The sequence below is a fragment of the Tinamus guttatus genome, unplaced genomic scaffold, assembly GCF_059628265.1.
Source record: "Tinamus guttatus ecotype Peru unplaced genomic scaffold, ASM5962826v1 Tinamus_guttatus_pri_ptg000202l, whole genome shotgun sequence".
Lineage (NCBI taxonomy): Eukaryota > Metazoa > Chordata > Aves > Tinamiformes > Tinamidae > Tinamus > Tinamus guttatus.
This window is the reverse complement of record NW_028288736.1, coordinates 2,275,916-2,301,101: the sequence shown is the minus strand read 5'-3', so window position 1 is coordinate 2,301,101 and position 25,186 is coordinate 2,275,916. Positions and strand designations below refer to the sequence as shown.

The following is a 25,186-nucleotide window of genomic DNA, read 5'->3' as shown; positions in this document are numbered from 1 at the left end:
GCTGGGAAATGTCAGAGAATGTGTCAGGGCAGTTCATTCACTTGTGTTTCATATTAAAGTTGGTGCCTTTACTACGGGAATACAAGATATGCTCCATAATAGACCCCTGGAACAGTCTGTGCTCTTGCTAACTAAGATCCTTTCAGATTGGGAAGATTGCGGGGAGAACAACTTAAGTGAGTGAGAAATGTTTTCTTATGAAATATTGGTTTCTGAGTAGCTTGTATAGTCGCTTCCACGTTCTTAGTAAGACCTTTGCTACAGCTGGGTTTTTCTAAGCGCATTAAATGTCATTCAAAAGAGTAGGCCCCATGCTCTTCCATCCTCAGCACTCAGGCTGCCTGCGTAGCGGCAACAGCAGTTCGCAGTGCGCCAGGCTCACGTTGGAGGTCAAGCTACTGATGGCCTTTGAAGAGGAGTCCCGTGGAAGTGACTGAACAGGCATTCTTGCATGTTTTTGTTTGCTGTGTGGGGTTATTTTTGTCTGTATGCACGGAACATAGAATGGAGTCTCGAGGTTCCTCTCGTCTCCACAGAAAGCTCAGTGAAATGGGCTGCTGGTGTTGGAGAGGCAGCTTCTCCTTTCACAGCTAGTGCCTTTCCAGTTGCTCGTTGTGTTGCCGTGGTCCGTGGGGAAAAGCTTGCGCGGCACAGAGATGGGGTCACGGGAGGAGCTCGGCTTTCCCTTTGGAGCTCGTCTTCCAAAGAGAAAAGGAGCCAAGTGGATCCCTAGCCGTTGACATTTGAGAGCTACGTTTCTTCCATGCTGGAGGAATGCTTGATTGCTGGTTGGTGTGCTCCAGCTGGCAGAGGCGAGGGAGAGATGGAGGCAATTTGTCATGAAGTGAGGAATTGGCACCCTGTGAAGGAACTTCATTATTAAAACATGATCGATGGCGTGACGGCTGAGAAACTCATCAATGTGCAGTAGGTCTGTCAGTTTGGGGAATGCAGGGGTGATAGAGGCTTGAAGGAGAAGTTAAGAATAAAGGAAAAAAAATAAAGTTGAAACTCGTAAAGCAATCTACTGTTTTCAAAGAAATTTTCTGTTCCAGCATCAGCAGATCTGCTTGAGAAGCATCTCTGTCCTAGCTACGCCCTCCTTCCCTCTCTCTCGCGCTTGCCCCCAGGGAAGCCGGCCCGAGGAGTTCAAAGGCTTCAGGGTTAAAAGTGAGAAGCTAAAACGCAGTTTCGATACCCCTCTCCCCGGGTAGCATGGCAGGCGCGCGGCAGCACAGGGGCCACACCGTCCAGGGCATACCCAAGCTTTGATCTACTTGTATTGGTTTTAATTATTTGTTTTATCTTCATAAACTTTAGAAAAATACTTCAGAAAAAGTTGCATGAAATTCTTGGTTTGTTATTTACTCTGCTGACTCCAGCAGATAAAACTGTAATGGCTTGCTGGAAAAAAGTAAAGGTCCCGAAGAGGAGACTGATAGCTTGGTGGATTGCAGCTAGTAGCGGTGGTTTGGGTTTGCAAGGAACACTGTTGTCTGTACACTCGGTACTTTTACTTTCTGTAGAAAGACAGTAAAAAATTGACTTGTATTGAATTCAGTAAAAATCTTAACTGCTGACTTCAGTGAGTGAGCTTTTCAGCTAAGGTATGTTTTAAAACATGAATGTCAACAACTGAGGCTTGACAGCATCAACAAAACTGCACCCTTTTTGACATTTTTAGATTAAAAATGTTTCATGACTAGTGCTGAAAAGATAGGCTTCTGAAAGAAAAATAAAAAAGGAAGCAAACAATGTGTTTTTGTGACATGTGGTAATACTTCATTGTGTTTCTTTGCGTTTCTGAAACCTGTATTAGAGACTTCTTTATGCCAATGTTTGAGAGTCATGTCTTGCTTTTCAAAAAATAAAAATATATAACAAGTAGTGTAGTAGGATTTAAATCTGGATTACAACAAAACAACCAAGTTCCTTTTCGTAATGACTGTGGTAATTAATGTGTGTAGCTGTGTGTTGCAAGGACTGTAAATCTTTGTATATGCATATTCGTATTAATCGCTGATAGAGAAAGGCTTTTGATTTGCTCTAGCTGGTCAGTTCTTCTGTTTCTACCATTTTTTTAAAAAAGCAATCAAAAGAAAATTGTGTTTTTCCTTGGAGAAATTTCTGATAACAGCAGTCTGAGCAAAACAATGTTGCCAAGCCTAACAGCAGATCTTTGAAGAGATAAAGCAACAGAAGTGGATTTTTATTGATTGGGGTTTTTTTAAAAAACTTTTTTTGATCTGCTATATTAAAATAATTGTGCAGAAAATAATTCTGGAAATGTAGAAGCAGAAAGAGAGAAGCATCTTTTAATAATATAGTGCTGGGATACTTACACCTAAGTTTGCTTTAACTTAGCCAGATACTGAGGAAGACTCTTGGTCTCTTCTCTTATACTCTTTCCTTTTAGTCTTAATTGTTCTCTAGTATTTTCTTGCTCCTCAAAGCAAACAAAAATGTATTTTAAAAAATAACTAAAAAAACCCACAAAAACTCAAAGTCTGTCTGTAACATAGCAGTGGGCAAATGGAATCCTACATGTCTGGCTGTGGCATTCGTGGATTTTATTGGCCTTTGCTTATTTTGACTGCCTCGTTTCTGCTGTGGAAAACATGGAGTATTTGAAGGCAAACAAAGTGGGAAGGGCCGGTGCCTGCAGCTGGTTGGTGTTTCACGGTGGGCTTCACAGAGCAAACTGGCTGGGGATCATGGGTGCTTTGCCAGGGAGTTGGTCAGGTTTTGCCACGATGGTCTTTGTGCAGTATTTTAATGGCAGCAGAAGTTCAACTGCTGCAAGAGGCTCTTAAGTGACTAGAGATAACATTGAGTTGTGGCTAAATAAGAACAGTGCACTAAACTTTTTGTGGTAGCAGTGGAATGGAGCAGGGTTTTGCTTCTGATTTAGTAGGGTATTAGGATCCCTTATGGGCTTGTGGCCAAATGCTAGGGAAGTTGGGTACCTGGGAGAGGACATATGAGCATGGGACACGTAAGAATGGCGTGTGCCCATAGTGCAGAAGAGATGAAAACGGAAGCCTCTGGGGACAGTTGAGTGAGGAACAGAGAGGTCGGTGCAGAGTCACCAGCTTTTCTCCCCTGATGTGTTTCAGCAGCTGCACAGTAGGTTCCTTTTACATGGACAATATGTTTGGCAGGGCCGGATAAATGCATCTTTGTAGGTTTATCATAAGCTCCTTTTTTTGTATTAGAGGGGGGGTAAACTTAGATTTTTAAATAATGGAAGTGCTGGAAAACCGTGCTGCTTTGTGACAGACTTTTTCTTTCTGTGTGTGCTGCAGCCTGCCCAGTGATTGGTATTTAAAAATTCCCTGAAGAGAAGAGTGAGAGTTGACCACAACTTCAGTAAATCTGCAAGTGCATTAGTCTGACTCTGTGTCTGTTTTTCATTTCTGTTGCCTCATTTCAGTTCAGTTCAAGCTTTTTATTGGCTGGCAGTTTGAAGAACTGTTTTTATTCCTTCACAGGAGTTGAGTTTTTTTTTTTTTTTTTTTTTTTTTTTCCTGTGGTGAAAGGAGCTGCATGTGTGAAGATGCACTCTTGCTTAGACATTTGTAGGAAGAGATGCAGCCAGCCTGCTTTCTTACCTAATGGGATACATTATAAGCATATTTTTGAAACTTAAGTCACAGGGTCACGAAATGGTTGAGTTTGGAAGGGAACATCTAGTCCAGCCCCCTGCTTTGGGCACTGTTTTTACCTTTGAAGTCAAATATAGCAGTGTTTAACTGGCCATGATTCTTTTCCAAGAAAGCATGGCTAAAAAGCAAGGATCCATTTGGTGGGACAGACTGAAAATCCTGGCTGTGCTGACAGCCTAGGAAACAGATGGCACTGCTCTTGAATGTAGGCTTGGTTTTACTTGGTTTTGCTGGCTCCGTCTTGTTTATACCCTTTCTTAAGCAGATTAATAAGATCCATCCCAAGCCTTTCTAGGCTAAACCACCCCAGGGCTCTTGGCCTTTCCGCCTGTGAGAGTTGCTGCAGGGAGCAGACGAACAGAACTCCCCGTGCTGGGCTGCCTGGAGCAGAGAGGACATTTTCTGTCATAGAGTAGGGGCTATCGTAAAAGGGGGTAACAGAGCTTGCTGAGGGGCTTGCAGAAAGCGCGTGCTACCTTCTCGCCTGGTTCTGCAAACCACTTAAATGGGAGCTCCTCTATGGGGAGGAAGAGTTTGGGCACAAAATTTGTAAAAGCACAAGTGAATAGGAGGTGGAAGTAAAGATGAAGGATGTGAGCTTGCTTGGCTGAGAACGGATCAAAGGCCTGCTCCGTAAAGTGAGGTGCCAGTGAGCTGATGAATATGACCAGCTGAGCCTTCAGGAGAGCTCTTCATGGTCAGTCCTCTCCATGTGCTTCTAATTAAAGCTGTCATTTTGGTCACCAGCAGAGTTTATCCAGTTATCTAAATTCAGTACTGACTGTTCTTGAAACTTAAAACAGAGGGAGGAAAGGAAAGACACTTAGAGATGAATAGAAGGCATAGGAAAACAAGCCTGTAGTTGGTGGGCTCTGCTTTGTTTGTTTGTATTTTCTTGTTCGCTTGTTTGCTTTTTTTAAACAGTGCTGTAAGACAAGATGAGTTGTGAAGAAAAGCCCCACGAATGCTGTGTTGCCTCTTCAAGCCCACCCCAACATATTTTTCAGGTCGATATTAGTGCTTTGCTGCAAAAGCCCTCTTGGTTACTTTTTTTAGCCTTCAATTTATCCTGAGGGAGGGGGTTAAAAATACTGTTTTTATTGCCAGAGGGAAAGATAAATAAGATACTTCTGACACTTGGAGTATTTGCTATCTATCTTCCCTGGATGAAACCATAACTAAAACGAGCAGTGTTACTGCAGAATGAGTAATGTCTGTTATGGGACTTTTATGTTTGCTTAATTTAAACTGGTCTTCCAGATGATGCAACTAAATCTGAGTAATGTTTTTTTGAAACTGCGATTTGTATTGAAACTGTTGTTGCAGTCTATGATAATGTAAATTATCTCTAGGACCTGTAGGGAAGCAATGAAAGTGCTTTCAGTGTAAGCAAAGAAAGAATACTGAGAAGTTGAGGAAAGGGAAGGTATTTCTGTAGCCTAAATGAGCACTTGTAAAGTGATAGTAGGTAGTTAAGGCTCCTAATATCTTATTTTTCCACACAAGTGGGATTGTTTATAAAAACAACATAAAACTCTAGCAGCAGAAGTCTCCAAAATAGGCCTTGGTGAGTCATTTTAAAAAGGGAAATACCTTTTGTATAGTTTTTGTAATCTGAGTGTGAAATACTGATTCATTTTTGGTAGTCACGGTTAAGTTATGTAGAGTTGATAGACTGTGATGGCAACAGCCTTTTCCTTCTTTTACTTTTGAACTTTCCTGCAATATCTGCAGACGGTTTGCTCTCAAATCATGGATTGTTCCATAATAAATTAATTGCTAGGTTTGATTCCCTTAGAAAATTAGACTGGAGTTAACATCATTCCTATGCAGAGAGCTTCTGCATGTGTTCATTAGTGATAAGAAATATATAAGTTGTCTAATGCATATATGAAAACATATGAACAATATGGAAAGCTATTTATAGTATGTGCACCCAAAGGGAAAGAGCATCTAGACAGGTGGCTTTCCTCGCAATGTGGGGAATTAACACCTGCTGGGGATGTCAGTTACTCTGGTGACAATAAGAAACAGAAAACCTGAGCTCATTTTTGGACATTGCAGCTACTAATTTCCCCCATGGTTTTGCTCTGGTTTGTTCCTTTCCTCCCTTCTCCTGTAGCAGTCGTGAGAAGGCAGCTGCACCGGTGCTGGGCGAGGACTCGGAGACAGCCGAGCTCTCCTCTGCTGGCAAGGGAGAGGCTGTAACATTACACTGCTGTTGAAAAGCTAACGGCAAGATGTGTTTAATTAGAGTGTGTTTTACTGCACGGTTATTAATACGGGTAAAAAGCTTACGCTTAGGGAGTAGCATGTTTTTATCACTGTGCCCTACTATTTCAATTTCATGTTTCATATCATTACCTTAAAGATTAAGAGAAGGAAATCAGAATATGGGGAAATGACAACATTTATCGTAACAGTCTGTGGTAATTATTTTTTGTAAAGGCTGCTTATGAGTTTGACTTAAGGTATTATAAATTATAAAATGTCCTGCTGTAAGTATAGATATGCTTCTAGTTGCAATATTCTGGGGAATCTCAAGGAAGAGACATGTTGAGTTAAACTGACACTTTTTTTTGTCTGGAACGAATGGCTGTCTGCTGAAAAACACAATTGAGTGGGAACTTGAATTTGCGGGTATGTTACACTGTGCTTCCTACTGAAATTGCAAAAGAAAGTTACTGAATCTTTTGAAATTTATGTAAGCAAAATGAAAGCAGTTTCAAGTATATGAGTGTAGATTAGCTGCAGATTCAGAGGTTTGTAAGATTTTACTATGGCAAACCAAAATGATATAAATACAGTCTCAAAGACAACAGAAATTGCATGCTTTTGAAAAGTCTCCAAATGACAGAAATGAATGGTTCCTGATGAGGTTTATGTTTGCATACTCAGTACTGAGAAAGATAGAGGCTTTCTTGCTACTTCAAATAGCAATGATGGTAATAGCAGCTTTTGTGCGTAACTGGTTCCATATAAATTTGAGCTTATGTCTGCACCAATTGCAGTCATAAGCAATTGCTTACTGAAATTGCTACTTCCAGAAAATACAGTGTATGTTCCGTGGTTTGCCAGTGTTTAAAGTAAAAAAAACAAACAAGCATTGCTATTCCTGCCTTTGTCTGTGTTCTGTCTAGTTAGCTCATTTCCAGGTCAGTTGTGCTGCTGTGGTTGTCCATAAAGCTGTGTTACAAATCAGAACACTAAAACTGCCACTGTTTAGGTCAGAATGGCAACTTTTTTTTTCCTACTAAAGACATTAGGTGGCCTTAAAAGAGCAAACACTTCTTCAATTTGGATGAAAAAAAGATGTAATGCATATCTATCCCATTTTACACCAGCTACCTTTTTAAACTAAACAGATTATTTTCATCATGGTTATCACTGTGTCTTAAATTCTCTCCAATTTTTCCTTTAAGAGTCCATGCATTGGACTTCTACTGGATGAGGAGATGCGTTGCACTATGACTGTCTGCTTCTGCCAAGGGTTGGGAGCTAGCAAGTGTGAGCTGAGTGAGCAATGCTGTTTCACTGCTACCTGGGTCAGCAAGCCTCGCGCCTCATTTCAGAACACGGTGCTTGTATTATAGGTGTTCTTAGCCAGCTGTGTGTTCATGTTTCAGAAAGAAGTAGAGCAGCTTTCCTCAGCGGCCAGGTAAGCTGGCCAAGGGCTGTGTTGCACAGGTTGGTCGTACGGCGCCTTGTTGCGGTATCCGAACGTTAACCCGGCACGCAGTGAATTCCGAAAAACAGTCCTTGCATCTCAGCTCTTACTGATGTTGCTGTGATTGCACAGTATAAAAAATACATTGAGTCTTGTTTTAATCCCATAGCTGAAGTCTTCCTTTTAACTGTACTGACTGGGTTTTGTTTCTTTTTTGATCATAGTGGAGCAGTCACTAAAAACTGCTTTAATAGGGGCTATTATCTTTCCTGTTACTGTCAAAAACTCTTTTGGTACAGTTTTTCTGTAGAGGACAAGTTAGTGGTTACTAACTTTACCCTACGAATAACTTTCCACCCATAAATCTGGATCTGAATCGCCAAATTCAGGAATTAACTGAGCCCTTCAGCCTTCCCGACTAATTGATGTTGTGTTTGTGTAGGAAGAGTTCATTGCTTTGAACATCATTCAGCTCTGTTGCTCACTGACTTCTGCTCTTCTCATACTTCGTGAATTCTTTGCAGGTGATTTTGATGTGATTTTAATGCATAAATAGTTAAGAACTTTATAGTACAGCATGCAGAGATTCAGGGAGTAAAAAATGGTGAATGTTGAATTATAAAGAATAACGGAATTAAGTACCTTAAAGATTTCTTTGGAACGTTACATAAGCCTTGCTGTCCAATGTTAGTGTCCAAATGTTACATTAACACAGTGTCCATAAAAACCAAGGTCCTGAAATAGCCCTCCATAGAAACAATTGACACATGCTGGTTATTATATTTGAGGCTGCTGAATGTTATTTTAGACTGTTATCGTTAGCTTCTCTCAAGGGCTTTTGTGAAAAATATATCCAATTTTGAACTTGGTCTCCCTCCTACTAGACTCTGTGTTCCCTTTTTTTGTGTAAGCCACTCCTGTAGATGGGATCAAAACTACTAATGTACTATTACAGAAAAAATATTTTACTCTTGATTAAGAAATACAGAGGTTACATGTGAGGTTGTGTGCATGCTCTAGCTTTGCTATGCTCTATGGCATTTCTGGGCTGTTAGTGATTGGTGGTTGTTACTATTTTTATATAATAATATTTTTGCATTATACTTAACTCTTGTATTGAACAGAATCTCTTAGATGTTTTGGTATTTTGTTTCGATTTCTGACTTCCTTTGTCTAAAAATTGCATTATACAAATTGCCCAGTGTTAGAAATTTGCAGAGTGATTTATTTATTTTTAAATATCAAATAAAAATAAAAAAAAAGATCTTTGATACTTGGACAAGCTGCACTGCTATCATCATCTTGTAATACCATGAATATCAATAATAACCTGTTGGTTCGTGTATTCTGGTTATTCTGCCACATGTGTAATTATGAAGAAAGGGGAGAGACCGGAGGCCCCACTGGCTTTCGTTTTGTTCACTACTGCGGAGACGGTCACTGCGCACAAGGCTCAGTCCCAAGAGGCTTTTTGCTGAGACCAGGCATGTTTCTTCAGGTTGCATTATGGGCCTCAAGTGGGTGCCTCTGTTCCCCTGGTGCTCCTGCTTTCCTGGCACTTCTCCTTTGAGGCACCACGGAGGTGGTGGATCTTTCAAGTTGTTGGGAATTCTTGGGAGGAGAGCAGAGACAGCTTATTCTAAGAGTTACAGTGAAGTATTTCAGGAACATGGTTTTGGTTTGGGGTGTTTTGTTTGGCTCGCTCATTTTTTTTTTGTCATTTATAAGCCATGCAAGCCAAAGCGGTATTCTAATACCCTTAACAAAATTTGCACCTTCTAGAAGGGATGTTTCTGTCCTTTAAAGAGAAGAAACTGAGTGATGGATTTTCCAGCAATATGTCTCTTCTGGCAGATCACACAGAAGCAGACCACGAGGATGGTCTGGATACTGCCTTTTACTAAATGAATCTTGTGTGTTAACCTTTCCAAAAAACAATTCCCTTGGTCTGGGTTACAGGTGCAGCTGTTGAGGCAAACTAGAAGCCGGATACACCACCAAGGAGCATGTTGCAGCACACTGGTGCCATCTGATGGTAACATTTCCCATCGGCTTCTTTCCTGTCTTCATAAACAGGTTTTTCGATTCCAGCTTCTGGGCAGGGGTGTAAAAAAAATAAATAAAAATAAAAATGTGGAGTGGGCATTATTAGTGTTACACTAGCCTATATTCCCCCTCATAGCCCACCTCCACCCCTGCTCTATGTTGCTCTCTGATTAAAACCAGGAGGGCACATACTTATTTTATGGGGGTAGAGTGAGATTAAATTATTTGCTTGTTGCACATAGTGGCCTAGAAATGGAAGTACTGCATTCATTCATCCGGAAGGTACTGAGTGGTTTTTCTTTATTTTACATGTGTTTTAAAACAGCTAAGTTTATTTAGAGCTTACAGTATGGCTTTTTCACTCACCATGCTTTCTTTTTTCCCCCCTCCCAGAAGTGACTGTTCATTACAGATATGGTCTTCCTGTGGTAACTCTTACTTTGCCCACAAGAGGAGAGCGCTGTCAGTTTACTATCAAGCCAATGGTAGTAACAGTTGGAGCATTTCTGCAGGATGTTGAGAGAGAAGATAAAGGAATTGAGAAGGCAGAAGTCTTTGCAAGAGGTACTTTGAATTTCTGTTGTCTCTTTCCTTTGAATGGTTCTGGGCTTTGTCTATTTTTCAGGTATCAATATTGGAGTCCTCTTGGAAAGGCTTATTTCAAAAGCAGGGTTGGACATGCTAGTATAGCCTTCCTTACATCCAAATAACTTCCTCTGTTATTTTCAAATAGTTTCTCTTTGTCATGCTGTTTTTAAGAAAATAAATCTTTCCAGGTTTCTCTGACATCTTTCTTTTCTGGTCCTCTGTGATCATATTTAAAGTGAGTAGCAACGCAGCCAGCAGTCAGGCTTTTTTCATCAGGTAATACGTAGACGGAAGGAGGAGGGAGTAAAGGAAGTTTGGTTCGGAGGTTTATAGTTGGGTACATTCATAATGTGTCCTTTGCTCTTGGAAAAGGAACTGAAAACAGCTTGACAGTCCCTTTTTTTTTTTTTTTTTTTTTTTTTTTTTTTTTTTTTTTTTGTTCATTTGGTCATTAGGTTAAACCCAACTTTAATTGAAGGCATAGAAGCATATTTGATACTCACTTTCATTTTTGCAGATATAATCCTAGCCCTGAAAAACTTCTTTAGACATTGTCCACATTTCAACACCTATGCTTAGTATAAGAGAGAAAGTATCTTCTTGCTGAATGTGTTGATCAAATTTTATACTAAATTTTATACTAATTTTATACTGAAACAACCAACCTCCCCCCCCCCCAAAAAAAAAAAAAACCAACAAAAAAAACCAAACTAAACACTTTTCATCTTTTCAGTGAGTGAAAGGTTGGACAAGTTGTTAAATCTATCTTGGACCAGATGCAGAACAAAGAGCCTGTTGGGCATTTCCTTTGAAAAGCATTTTTTGCCTTATGTCACTTTATAAATGTCACCTTAATAATTTACATGCAATTAGTTTTGATGTCCTATTAATGTGTAAGAATAAATAAATAAGAGTGAAGGGCATGCTAAAATTTCAAATTTTGTGTTGAAAGTGACAGTCTTCAAGATTCGCCTTGCTACCCACAGAGTGGGGCACAGAGAGGCAGCTGGTGCATTCGCTCATAGAGTTCCATAATCTAAATCCCAGCAAATGGGAGCAGACAGAAGAAATCCAGTGAATAAATAATTGCAGATGTGGGGTTTTCAGCAGTGCCTTTCTATAGTGGACACATGGAGACAGATGGAGGAGCTGGGGCAGTAGCACTTTAACAAATCCTTACATACAGAAACCTTCATTAAGCTGCATAGCCTGATCATTATTCACATCAGGAGTAAAGCATCTGTTTTCCACCTCCTGTGCACCCCTCCATAGGCACGGGGGAAGGTGCTCTTTTTATGTATAGGAAATGAAGGTTAAAAAGGTCTTCTGCTCCTCAGCAGCCCTGGCTTTGGAGCCCTCGCACCACAGCTGTGTCATATGCCCGGCAGCAGCGCTCTGAGCACTGTGCTCCTTAGGCTCTCTGAATTCTCAGCAGAGGTTTTAGACACGTTTGTTCTTGTCTTTTAAATGTCGGATAGGAAGAATCCATTTCTCATTTGGATGCACCTTTTTTCCTGATTGAGAGATCAGAAATGCTGCCAGAGTACTAATCTTGCAAGGTCTGCTGTGCTGAGAATGCCTTGGGAAGGGCTTGCAGTGTGTCTATGCAATTGGAAAAGAGCCAATGAATTTATTAAAGTTTGGTTCCATCTATCAAAGGCAGATCTTCTGCAAGTGCTAGGCAGAGACGAATACTGTCTTTTGGGTGAAAGGGCTTTTTGCAAAGAAAATTGGTAGAAGGGGAATGAGAAGTGCAACAAATACAAATACGAAAAAAAAAAAGGAACTTTCCTCACTCAATGTCACAGTTTCCCCCTCATTTGCAGTTCTAACTTACTGAAAATAGATGTGAGTATTTGTCTTCTCAGCCTGTTTTCTGTGTTGCTGATGGGATAGCATTCCTGTCAAGTTTTGCATAAAAGAGCAGAAGAGGAATCTCCAGAGCTTTTTCTGCTAACACCTCTGTGATTACTTGTCTCGCTTGTACTGGAGAGTCTAGTTCTCTACTTCTCAAGTAGCTATTTTTTAAGCTATGTTTAAGATCCTTTATGATTAAAATTATTTCTAAGTGAAATCTGTCTTCTGCAGATGGTAGCAAGGTCTCTGATGCAACCTTGATGGAAGTCTTACTGATGAATGATTTTAAACTTGTTATTAACAGCAAAACGTACAGTGTGTCATCTCCTAAAAAAGGTATGAACCCTTTGAACAACTCATGAACAACATGAACACTTAATGACCCAATTAATCTCATTTTATGTAGTGACAGGCATCCAAAAGGTTCAGAGAACAGGAACCTGTCTGGAGAAAAAATCATTCTTTGCTTTTGCTCTATCTGATGTTTCTGCTTTTTTTGACGGGTGGGAGATGAGAATGAAGAGGATGAGCTTTTGAAGTGTTTTGAGAGAAACATTTTTGTCTTAGGTAAGCTGAGCAGTGAGCATGCTACTGAAATGGAAGATATCAAATCCTTGGTTCACAGACTGTTTGTGGCTATACACATAGAAGATCACCAGGTCAGGAAAGAGAGAGAATTACTACAGAAACTGGAATATTTGAAAGAACAGCTGCTGCCTCTTGAACAGGTTGGAAAAGGGGATTATTTTTACTGTAAATCACAAAAGTGTTTCTTTTCAGCAATAATGGCTTTTGTCATATGAAAAGATGAGCATGAATGGATAGGGTGTGTTTCCTATATTTGTCAGGTAAATGAGAGTCTTTTCAAATACATGATTATTTTCAGCTCAATTCATCTCCTCCTTGCTGTGCACGTTCCTCAGGTAGAAACCAGAGAACTAGAAAAACCGTGATGAACAAGCCTTTTTCTAGCAAGGGTTAGGAGCGAGTCTACCTTTTGCTGCATCAGTTCTAAATACCATTTACAGAAGTGGTGGGGGAACAACAAACAGGTAGAAATCATCTATAGCTTTGGCTAGGGTTTTCTGTGATCACCAGAGCAGCCAAATTGTTTGGACGAGAGTTTGCTGTAATGCAAGAAAGGAAGATACGAAATATGTTTTAGGAAAGGCTACGCTAACTCAGCATGAGGGGAAAAAGCTGGAAAGAGCCTGATGGGATGAACAACTTTTCCTTGCTACTGTTGGCTTCAGACCTGCTTTGTGAGGACCAGGCTCGGAAAGCATTAACCAGGACTGCCTTGAATGATAAAAGGAAATCCAGGAGATGTAAATCTCTAATAGTGGGAAGGCGAGATTAACAGCAATATCTCCTGGGGCACAACAGCTAGGATTTACCTGATGCCTTTGGACTTCAGTCATCTTTTCTTGGCTGGGTGGTTAGGTAAGAGGAAAGCCCCGACAAAAGGATTTGGCCCAGCAACAGAGAACATAGCTGAAAAGCTGCTTATGAGTTGCAGTCATATTCTGTCTAACAGGTTTCTTGTTTCTTTTCCTTAGATGAAAGACAGAATCGCAGACAGTGCAGATGCAAAGACCTCCAGGCTTCTCTGGGTGGGCTTAGCTCTGATGTCGACACAAGGGGGAGCCTTGGCGTGGCTCACATGGTGGGTCTATTCCTGGGATATCATGGAGCCAGTCACCTACTTCATCACTTATGGGAGTGCCATGGCTTTTTATGCTTATTTTGTTCTAACTAAACAGGTAAGTCCTCCTTCTGTGTATGTCTGGAATATTGTAAAAGATTGACTACGAAAATCACAGTGCTTGGGCTATGAAGAAAGTAAATCAGTAGCCTTGCCATCAGAGGGGCACTTGGTTGTTCTTTAACATGGCTGTGCACTGTGTGAAATCAAGGCAGGTGCTATTCTATGTGAACTGCAGAACTGCCGTAGATTTTGTAACATAGCAAATCAAAACTGATGAGCGGAATGTGCCCTTTTATTTTAACTTCTCCAGATCACTTTGAAATCGAATTAGCACTTTGCCCATTGCTGTCAAGAGAGAGCAAGTAGCAGTGCTGCGGAGGTTCATGAGCACTGCTTTAGTGCTCATGATCAGGAAGCAAACCACTTCTTTCATTTGCTGGAGTTCACATACAAGCAGTTCAGAGGGGCAAACTGGCAAGAAATCTGGCAATTGCAGTATTGAAATACATCTACCTTATTTTGTGCTGTTTCTCCATAGCCTGAATACTCTTCCTTCACTTCGAAGGAATGGAGGCAAATCTGTGACAGCTGAAGTATGGGGAGAATTGGGTGTTGTTAAGAAAACAAAATGCTGAGTAACATAAAAAGTAGATTCTCACTGAACTGCAGAATGCAGACTAGTCCTGGAATCATGTATTGCTTAGAGAATTTTCCCTGTATTAGCTGTGTCCTCTGTTCACAAAATGGACACCTTCATGGTGAGCTTTGAGTTATGCAAAGTTTTTTTGTTAGGGAGCTATGCAAAAGAATGACCAACACTGGCTTCCGTAATGCCAAAGTAGAACTCGAGACGTCAGATTCATTTAGTAAAAAGAGGTGACATGGTTATGAACAGGCAGCTCTGAATGCAAGTTTTACTCCTTACTGATTTTTAAGAAGGGCTAAGGCATTCCTACTTTTTGTGTAGAAATAGAGATCACTTTGTGGCTTTTTTGAACAGCCAACAGTGCACCTATTGAACACTTTTTAAATATATCTCTGAGAAATAGCAGTTGAGCTTTCTCTGACTCCTTGGAAAGTCACTTCCATTCATTCAGATGGCTCCAGTCATGAAAATCAAGATGGGCCTTTATCATGGTTGAAAATTCCTTCAGACTGAGCATATTCTCCAAGTATCTGTTAAACTAGGTTAGCTCCAGAAACAGGCTAAGTTTCTGTTGAAAACTTTCGTACACGTAAGCTGCTGGCACCTGCCCATTTTTCTTGCTAACTTCAACAATGTTCCCTGCTTTCTCTACCAGGACTACATTTACCCACATGCTAAAGACAGACAGTTCCTCCACTACTTCTATCGGAAATCCAAAAGCCAGCGGTTCAACGTGCAACAATACAATAAGCTAAAAGAAGACCTAGCAGAGGTATTTACATCAAGTCCTTAAATAATGAGATGGCCCCTAAGCTATGACTTCTCAGTAAACACTTAGGTTAATAGAAAACTGACTTTAAGGTTAGTTACTTATACTCAGAACTGCTTATTACTTACTAACCAGTTTCAGCTGCTTAAATAACCATATGGTATGTTTGTCACTGACATACACACAGCTGTAGCAGATCATCAGAAAGAGACCTTCATAAATTTCATTGAAAAATAAGTCACATTGTCAGTCATACATGTCCATTTTTTGCATATGTAAATATTTTGCATATTTTTGCTTGCTTAGTATTTGCATCTTCAGCTCTTTTAATAGAGTAGCTGTGCTGCTTTCAAAAACAGCATGTTTGCTGCACTGCTGTGGTAATACAGTCTCCCTACCTTGCAAGGAGACTGTTGTGACAAGTTTGGCTTTTGACAGCTTAATGCTGGTGCTTGGGGCAGGAGGCCTGAGGCAAGGTGCTTGGGCTTCTGTGCAGTCTCCCGTGTTCTGTAAAGTTGCTGGGCAAGCCTGGGAGAAACAGTGTGGCCCTCAGCAGAGAAGGGACAAGGAAGGCAAACCTTCACTCACTCCACCCCCAGTTCTCCTTCCCTTGTCCTGCCTCCGCACTCCGTGTCCAACCGCGTGCTTAATGTCTCCTTAAAATTGAAGCTACTATTAATTTTTGTTCAAGACTGTTGCTTAAGGTATTATATGCTAAATCACATAGGGCAAAAAGTTATAGTTTGTTGCTGTGGCCTGTGAGTAGGAATCTTGTAATTTCTGTGGGGTGGGGACAATAGGACACACTCTGCTATCTGGAAACTGGCTGAATGGCCTAAATGTATCTCACTCTTTTGTGCTGACAGGCTGAGGAGTCGCTGAGGCGTCTACGCCAACCACTACAGCTGAGGCTTCCAATCCAGCAAATCAATGACAAGGATTGATTTTTTTTTTTTCCTATAAATAACTGTTTTGTCCTTTCAAAAATGTTATGAGCATTTATTATTCTTGAAAATTGTTTTTTGACCACTGTAGTTTTGAAAGTTACAGTAAATATATATAAAAATTATTTGATCTCTTGGGTTTTTTTTTTAAATATATGAAGAAGCTGCTGAAACTAAGGGAACATTTGAGAACGAGGACTGTCTTTTAAGGACCATTTGCTATAGCACAGCAGTAGTTCCGAAAAATTCCTACAAAGTGATAGCTTCCTTTTCCCCTGCTCTGTGCTCTCATCTTATTGGCATAACACCACTAGTGGGCTAGACTTGAATCTGAAATATGGTCCTCTAAGCTTTTTTCAAGTAAATATTGTTAGAAAGCTAAGAAATATCAAACTCATTTACTGTAAATTTTGCTTTACACTTTCATTTTATTGAAAAATTATCAAAACTGTCAAATATACATGATTCCTACAAAGCATAAATGAAACCATAATGAGATTTAACACCTGTGACTTAGAGCATGATATATAGAAGGATTTAAGTAAAGCAGACTAAGTAAATCAATAATTTTATACTCAGGAAATTTGCATTATGATATTATTCTCTATTTGAGTTCTCCGTCAAGCCCCAGAGCTAAGCATATGCATCAATAATGTAAAACTGTTGTGTGTGTTAACTAATAAAGAAGTACTTGCTTCTGTTGAGCATGATCTAAATTACTGATGCTTCTACAGTAACAACTGGAAACATCCTATGGTGACCAGTGAAATGAACTTGTCTGGGGTCAAGGGCAAAGAGAGGCCAATCCAACAGCAAGTGGAACGTCTGCATATGCCGTACTTTGGGGAGTAATCCAAGAGATGTCCAGGGCAGTTGTAAGTGATACTGAAAGTGATTTGCTTTAGCTTTCGCTGCTAACTTAGTCCTGACAAGGAATGTAGTTGAAGCCAAAATATGTTCAAGTTAATGCTAAAAGCAAGCCTTATGTAGTCTTGGTTTGCTAGTGCTTGTGTTAATTCCAAGGGTGCAAAGCACCAGCAAGCTTTAATTACACCTTGAATATAAATGAAGTGCAAGCAAAAAGAAGCCATTTCTCATGGGGCTTGTTTCAATTCAGCAATGGTACTCAACTAGTATATTTGTCTTCTTGGAGAAATATAGAAAAGTTGTGGCTGAAAAGCTCAATAAATTACAGAAATGTAAAGGTGGACACTCAAGTTTAGAATGTATCAAAACCAAGACTGTCTAGGTATTCATAAAATGCTCTACAAAAGTCTGTATCTATCTCTTGTAAACTGGGGAAGCTACTGGAGCAAGAATGCAGCATTTAAAAGGTTTTTGAAATAGTAAAATGCACCATAATTATATGAGAGTCAAGAAAAATCTTTGAACAAGTTTATTTTAATAAAATCTGAGCACCTCTGTTGGTCTTGCACCAATCAGCATTCCTCAAATTGCCTGAGATGAATAAAGCTGTACCATCAAGTTTAAAATCACTTTAAGATTTTTGTAGAATAATGTATAAAAATATCAAGTTTGATCCTAGTGTTTTTGCAAATAATCCTGTAGAATAATTTTCAAGATTTGAAAAAACAGACTTCAGAAGAAGCACAGTATTAGTTTCCTTGAATTAAGATCACATTTCTTCCATTTTCTGCAGTGACCATTAACCAGTAATTTTAACTGTTAGATTTGGGAAGAAAATACAGCTTTTTAGTTAACATCGAAGCAAAACAAGGAATCTGTTTCTTTCCTATTAAACTGCTATCTCTACACCTGTCTACAGTGCGATGAGACACTGTCCTGTTAACAACAGTGAGAAGTTCCGAGATCTCCAAGGAAGAGCCGTGCTTTTTAAGTGCCTCACACAAATCTTGAACGTACCAGGAGCCATACACAGTGTCACGGTGAGAGTAGTACCCTATTGTAGAATAGGAATATAAAATTATATTCAGCTAAAAGAATAGTCATTCCACTTGAAGAATATTCATGAGATCTACTGCTTGCTAGCTTCATCCGTAAGTGCAGTCAGTGGTGGTATTAATGGGCATAACTGACAATATATTTGGTCAGTTACACAGGTTTGAAGGAAATTGTGCAAATGAAATGGCTTTGAGCTCCCTTAGATCTCTGGTTCAGTCAAAAGGAATACTGACTGGGGCAGTGACAGCTCATTGGCCACAGGATTATTCCTGCAAATTACAAGAGAGCAGATGGGAGCAGAGTCGAGATGCATTCTGGGCCAGGGCAGACAGCCATATAGTACAGGGAAATTTAAACATAGCAGAATACTACAGTCCTGGAAAAGAGGATGGTGCCGCAACAAGGCTGTGAAGATAACATTTCTGAAGTTTTGATGGTTTATTTTCACTTTCTTTTCTTAACGTATGTGGCTGTTTACTAGAGTAAACATGGTTAGTAATCAGGCATGCAAAACAGAATGTGGAACTCTGCTGCTTGTTTAGACTGCAAAAAGGAAAAAAAAACTGTTACAGGGAAAGATCAGAAACAAATATGTAAAATATTTCAACTTTACCTTGTGCCACAGAGTAGCACATGAGAAAGTCTGCACCAGCAGGCAGAGTGTAGACACCCGATGCATCCACTTCAGTCTCGGGTTCACCCTCTGTACTGTCTACTAAATCACGAAAAGTAACTGGATCATCGTGTTTATCACCTCGACATGCCTAGCAGAGGGAAAAGTATTATGTCTTGTTACTGTGAAGGTGAATTTATAAAGAAAAAACTCTGAGATGATGAAGCACAATCATCACTTTATGCTACTAAAATTCTTTAGTACAGATGAATGTTTTAACAGTTGAAGGAGTTGGGATTTTTTTGTTGTTTTGATGAGAAATCAGTAACAGGCTGAAAAGGCCCATGTTGCAGGAAGGCTATACATGGAGGATAAGAAGGTAAGAACATACTCAAAGCTACAAAGGAGGTTAACAGGCATTACTTAAGAGCTGTCACTAAGAGAGAAACTTGAAAATCTTCTCTTTCATTAGCAGTAAGGACAGAACTTCACTGTGTCCTCTGTGATTTGCAATGGCAAACGCTAAATGACTATTTTGTGCTGTAAGTGAAGTTAGCTTATGAACCAAACTAAGTTTGCTTCTTGATGATTATATATGATAAATGTTTCTGAATATTATTATATGTATACATTATTGAAATATGTAAATGTTTTCATCTTTGGACACATGATTTAAGAAAATTTCAGAGCTGAATGCATCATAATGAAAGATGGATTACTGCTTATTTTTGTAGTGTTGTAGTGCATAAGTTAGCTTTTGTTTGAAAATGGTAATTCATAAAGGTGTGGGGCTTTTTATTCTTTGAAGAAGGCTGCTTTCAGGCACAATCCTAGCTATATAAATTACTACAAATTGTAGCAATTGTACAATGTCCTGAAGGCCAGGTTCCCATCTGAGTTGGCCAAATGAAACCTGGATAAAGCCCAAGTCTGACATGACAGCTGACCCTCAGCAGGATCTGGACTAGAGACCTCTAGAGACCTCAGATTTTAGCCTGAATTATCCTGTGACCATATGAACCAGGAAGTGAAACAGGAGGTTACACATGGGCTTTATTTGACCACTGAGCACAAGAAGAATTTCTGAGCCAATGGGACCCCTAGTGATTCTCTAAGTGCTACAGCGATGCTAAGTGTAGGTGACAGCAACAGAACCAAAACCCAGCAACAACAACAAAAACTCTTTTAAGTGTCAAGTAAAGGGGCTTTTCTGGAAGGAAACAGAGAAAGTGAGGAAGTTTGATGGCTTTCTAAAGTGTAACCTAAGCAGTATAAGTTGTGAAGAGCAGAAACTGAGCGGAGACTATTCACACTTTCTCCAAAAATTGACAATAACGTCTTCCTAACATCTTCCGTACCATTAAGCCATATACTGACAATGGGTCTGACACGGGTGAGATTTTGGTTGCTCTGTGTATAATTATGTCGTACTAAATGCTGCTAGAGTGTACCAAAAGGTTAAAGCAAAACAACTAAATGTCTTAAGGAACAGTTTTTATATCTTTAAGATAGAAGGGGATGGAAAACTTTCCCTTTGGAAAGATGTTTTTCCAGGAAAACCGACTTCTACATCAAAAGAGATGATATAGATCAGTACTCTCTGTGCCGAATTCAGAAACACACATCTTACCTGAATGATAAATATTTTAGGCTTTCCTACCAGAGTCTGGCAATTGTCTCCTCTGAACATGCTTGTGATTGTTTCAATTTTGATTTGGGCATCATATGCGTAAACAAGATCATCCTCACCGTGGCTCAGGATCACACAGACAAAGCAGTCGGCATCACTGTGGTCCTCCGAAGAGGCTGAAATAGTCAAGTGGCATTTAGCTGACTGATACTAACTTTAAGACTTAAAACAGATAAAACATTTGCAACATATCATCTAATCTCAAATCTGTTCTTTTTTTCAAATGAACTCTACTTTAAGATGCTTTAAGACTGCAGAGATCTGAAGGTACAATAATTCACTGTGGTTGAGTTCAGGCTACTACTGCTAAAAAAAGAGAATGTTACTAACTTCTGCTTGCAGGTAGCTTTATTCAGCTCTTGGCAACTTGAATACTTCTCTCCATGGAATCATCGAATGCTTAAGGTTGGAAGGGACCCCTAGAGGTCATCTAGTCCAACCCCCCTGCACACACAGGGTCACCTAGAGCACGTGGCACAGGACTGCGTCCAAGCGGGTTTTGAAGATCTCCAGAGAAGGAGACTCCACAACCTCTCTGGGCAGCCTGTTCCAGTGCTCTGGCACCCTCACTGTTAAGAAATTTTTCCTTAAGTTCCTGTGGAACTTTTGGTGTTTCAGTTTCCGGCCATTATCTCTAGTTCTGTCAGTGGCCACCAGTGAAAAGAGGCCAGCACCATCCTCCTCACTCCCTCCCTTGGGGTACTTATAGACACTGATCAGGTCTCCTCTCAGCCTTCTCTTTTCTAGGCTGAACAGGCCCAGCTCTTTCAGTCTTTTGAGCTTCATTTGTATTGCAATAAGCAATCTGAAATCCAACCTTTAAGTCCTTGAATGTTAAAACATTCTCTCTTGCACAAAAATGATTTTAGAATGAACATATAGAACATGCAGTGGTAAGATGTCTGGAATTGCTGCTACAAATGGTTACACATAATCAATATATAGTCTCCTACCATTATAAATTTTCTCCAGCATATCTTCTGCTTTCAGGTCATCAAAGCATCTGACTTCAAATCCGAGGTCTTTCAAACTATCATCAAAAGAGATCAGTATTAGTAAAAATCTTTTCTTGAGTTATGTGTGCCAGTTGCTTTTATTTTGAGAGAACAAGTATCTAATGGGATTATTTATGATAAAACAGCTAAACTTGGCTTTAAATCCAGGCTAGCTTTAAGTACAGGTGTAATGCCTAAAGTTGTTTAGAACCTTTTTCAGAAGAGAGGTCTGGGACTCATTGAAATCCATTAGACTTGCACTTGCAGTTTCAGTGGCTTACAGGAATGGGACTTGAAGCTTTTTTTATCGTGGCCATCTTTGCAGACATAAATGCCTATACAAGCTTGGCAACATGTTTTGTTCTCTAATTCCACCTAGGATCTGGGCGATTGCTTCTTTGAAGTAGGTTTCTGAAGTTATGTTTCTTAAGCTTTTCTGGAGAAACCAAGTTTCTTACCTGCGTGTCAGATTCTGTTTGTCTGCATTAGTCCCGCGTCTGTCTGGCAGCCTTAAATGCCAAAAAAAGTGCTCATGATTGAAAATTAATGCAACTCCTCTTCTTTGGTGGTTCATTTTGTATTGCTCTGCAGGGTCAAGTGTGTGTCTGTTGCCAGAGATAGAAAACATTCTTAATAAGTGAGTTAATGGCTAACTGAGTTCCCTATCTGTTCTCCCACTAGCTGAGATCTTCATAACTGACTAGAGACTATGAGGATGCAGTTTCAGGAGATGGAACCTTACCACCTGTAATGTTTCATAAAAAGCCTGATCACTAGGTCTTTTTGAAATTCTTGGTCACGTAAAGCAATTAAATAAAGTGTTGGGTGTGTACTAGACTCTGCCAGGTAGAGTTAAATAATTGCTCTAAAATAATCTGTATTGTCACCTGCCAGGAGGCTGTCTCATTAGTATAAAACACAGAATGGTATAGAAAAAAGGTATGTTTAAAATGCAGGTACAAATCTACATGTTTTCTATTTAGCTAAGTACTATTAATAGCATAGTTGGATTATATATATATATATATTTGGAAATGTCTGAGCTTTGTTTTCTGTGTTCTGAACAAAAGCAGCACAGAGGACTGTGATAGCACATTACAGATTGCATTCTTGAACTCAAAAGGTCCTTTCCAGACTTTAGCATGGCTGCATTTAGCGGGAAAAAGTAGACAAAAATCTTACTGCTTCTGTTGACAGAGGTTATAATGCAGCAAAAAGAAGCTGAAATGTTTTTGGCAGTAGCTAGTGCTATATGTGCACAGAATGACAGTCCAGGTCTTGTTTCCCTAGATCTGGTTCTAGGCAAAGCTGTTATTTTGTCATATTGCTGGATGTTTTTCGTTTGTTTGTTTTTTACTGTGGAATGTTCCATTTTGGTGTCTTTCCTGGGCAGAGAAATGGCTTAAAATATTTGAAGGGTGTAAAAACTAGAAGGGTAGTTTTTCTAGGGCTAAATACTATTTTAAGGTGGACTGTTAAAAATTTATGGAATCATTATCCCATTGTCTTGGTTGTCTTGTCATGGTCTTTGGACATTGCCTACATAATAGGACTCGAATCCCATTCCAATCCCCTACATAGCCTCATGAAAAGAAGGCTAGCTCTACATCTGGTGTAGCTAGAATTAGGGACACGGTGGGTAAGTAAATCGAATTGAGTGAACAGTTCAGTTGCATGCTTAAGAAGCACCAGAAAACCCTGAACTGTTGGCCATACCACAGCCTTCTCTCATTGCCATCATAACTTTACCTTTTAGCAAGTGCATCTACTTCTGTGATGTTCTGATTTCCATCTGTTAGAGAGACCAAAAAGTGATTTAGCTGCCAAATCAATCAATCAATCATTAAAACTGAACAAGGTGAACATGTGCATTCAGCTACATAATTTGGCTGTTGGTGCGAAAGAAAAGCTCGTTCACAACTCAGGTAATTAGATTTGTGGTTGAACTGTTTCATTAGCATTCATCTACATGCACAGCTTTTGGAAGTTGTTCTTAAAAGTCATGACTCCAACAGCTGTATTGTAGAATCTGAGATGTATGGAAGTAATATATATAAATTAGGTACATGCAGTCCTGATCTATGAATATGTAAAGTACCAGCTGGCTGTATTTATTTAAACAGAGTCTCTTTAACTCAACAGTAGTTACGATTTTACATACATAATCTTAAAATACACTTTTTAAAAATTATTTCTGTAATGCAAATACTGCAAAACTGAGTATTCTCTTTAAAGTTGGATGCAGCATATATAAGTCACAGCAGGTACTGTAACAGTATTTGTATCTAACAAAAATTGAAAATATGCAAGTTTTACACCTATTCTGCTAAACTGTGTAGATCACATTAGTATCTCCAGTAACAGAATGACATGCATGTAGACACTGTAGGAACATGCTTGTCCTGGGAATAATCAGAGCAAAGACTTGCAAGTGGTTCAACTATTATTTCTTACACTCAAACATCTCAGTGGGCTTAAGATCTCAGCTGCTACTACAGCTGCTGGAAACCTAACTGCCATGTTACAAAAACTATGTAATATAGTGTACCTGTGGTGGTTAATACAGGTCTACTATCCAACTGGACTTGGCCTGCAATTAGAAGAGAAGACATGGTTACATTCACACATGCATTTCCCTGCAATTTTATATGCACGATTCTGCCTTTTGCTATTTCTTCTGTGTTTTTCACAACTGATTAAAGCCTTGTAAACCAAACTAAGATAGATATATACTGATAGAAAGGAAAAGCTTATAACAACGTTAGAATAAACTTTCAGAAATCTAGAATGGATTTCAGAAGCTTATCGACAGGCTGCCATAAGAAAGAAGACAAGAGGTACAACTCCGCGGAAATTTAATCCTGTAAGGATGAGTGCCATTATTTATATGTAAACTGCATATTTGCAGGTACTCATCATACTGTTGGCTGTTAGGAGTTATCGTAAGTATCAGCAGTGATCTGATACATGACAGAATCCATTTCCATTTGATGGAAACGTAACAAGTAGATCACACTAATGACAGGAGAAGTGCTGAAGTGTTAAGTGTGGATAAAACACAGCCTCTGTGCTTGGGACTCATTTTCTAATGTGAAGCAGAAATCTTTGTATGTTTAAGTTCACACTGCATTTATGCTTATATTGTTAAAATGTGGCTGATGCTTTTGCCTCAATTAAAACAAAAACAAAAAAACACCTAACAGGCCTTAAAAACATTATAGTCTTTGAAATTTTTAGCCAGAAAATGCTGCCCTGTGGACACAGAAAAACACAGTATTCCTAACTATGCAGGGCCTAAGGATACAGGGTAGAACATATTTTTTCTTGCTCTTTTAATCTTGTTTAGCCAAATTCCAGTCCTTAGATTTTCATTGCCGATATCCATATCACAGCTTTGTTCAAATAATACTATTTAAACCTTAAAAAAAAAAAAAAGTACTTTATGGAGAATTTTCTGTTTAAGGTCTTAAACCTTGTGAAGAGGGATTGAGTTAAGAGAAAAAAAAAAAAAAAAGGGCATGTACTTTTGACTGGATCACAGTAGGATCTGATAGAACATGTTTCCCTGGATACATTTTAATCTCTTAATTGCACTTCATAACACACCTGGCATTCTGGCCAAAGGCCATGGAGACTTGGACTTGGACTTGGAGAAAACATGAGGAACCAAACTGAACAATGAGATACAAGCCTAAAACCATCCTGAGGAACAACAACAAAAAAATAAAAAGGCTGGCAGTTACTGCCAAGGAAGAAAAGGGTGTTTTATGGGCGCCAGCATTGCTTCTTCTTATGAAAATGAGTGCCAAGGGCTGCAAATGTAGAACATACAAACACATAAGAGGCCTTGTGCGGCGGTGTTTCACTATGTGCACAGCCGCCTCAGTGCCTCATGCAGCGCCTGGGGGGGAACCCACCACAAGGACAGTGTTCAGTGCAGACCCTCGGGCAGGGTCTGCAGCAGATGCACCAGCTGCTGGCTAGGCTGGTACCTAGCATGTCTTTCCCTCTCTCTGCTAAGTTTTCCTTCTGCTTAGCCATGGACATGGGCGTCAGGACCTAGGAGAGAAGCGGG

The 25,186-nt window shown here is 39.6% G+C and overlaps 2 protein-coding genes across 2 annotated transcripts in view; one reads left to right on the top strand and one right to left on the bottom strand.

Annotated features, from left to right (window-relative positions):
• The window catches only part of MCUB (mitochondrial calcium uniporter dominant negative subunit beta), a 35,403-nt gene extending 19,390 nt beyond the window's left edge, over nucleotides 1-16,013 (top strand). Inside the window, exons 4-11 of the mRNA XM_088524038.1 lie at nucleotides 5,788-5,869; nucleotides 9,292-9,367; nucleotides 9,772-9,942; nucleotides 12,055-12,159; nucleotides 12,391-12,551; nucleotides 13,383-13,586; nucleotides 14,833-14,949; nucleotides 15,813-16,013. Coding sequence (XP_088380164.1) covers nucleotides 5,788-5,869; nucleotides 9,292-9,367; nucleotides 9,772-9,942; nucleotides 12,055-12,159; nucleotides 12,391-12,551; nucleotides 13,383-13,586; nucleotides 14,833-14,949; nucleotides 15,813-15,890 — 994 coding nt within the window. The 3' untranslated portion in view covers nucleotides 15,891-16,013. The remainder of the gene's footprint in view (nucleotides 1-5,787; nucleotides 5,870-9,291; nucleotides 9,368-9,771; nucleotides 9,943-12,054; nucleotides 12,160-12,390; nucleotides 12,552-13,382; nucleotides 13,587-14,832; nucleotides 14,950-15,812) is intronic.
• A 1,029-nt stretch (nucleotides 16,014-17,042) lies between these two features.
• On the bottom strand, nucleotides 17,043-23,738 carry CASP6 (caspase 6). Its single transcript, XM_088524031.1, has 7 exons — nucleotides 23,660-23,738; nucleotides 22,861-22,903; nucleotides 21,570-21,716; nucleotides 21,070-21,146; nucleotides 20,057-20,232; nucleotides 18,427-18,577; nucleotides 17,043-17,811 (listed from the first exon to the last, which is right to left on the bottom strand). The coding sequence occupies exons 1-7, from the start codon at nucleotides 23,721-23,723 to the stop codon at nucleotides 17,570-17,572; spliced, it is 900 nt and encodes a 299-aa protein (XP_088380157.1). The 5' UTR covers nucleotides 23,724-23,738; the 3' UTR covers nucleotides 17,043-17,569.
• Between the last annotated feature and the right edge of the window lie 1,448 nt (nucleotides 23,739-25,186).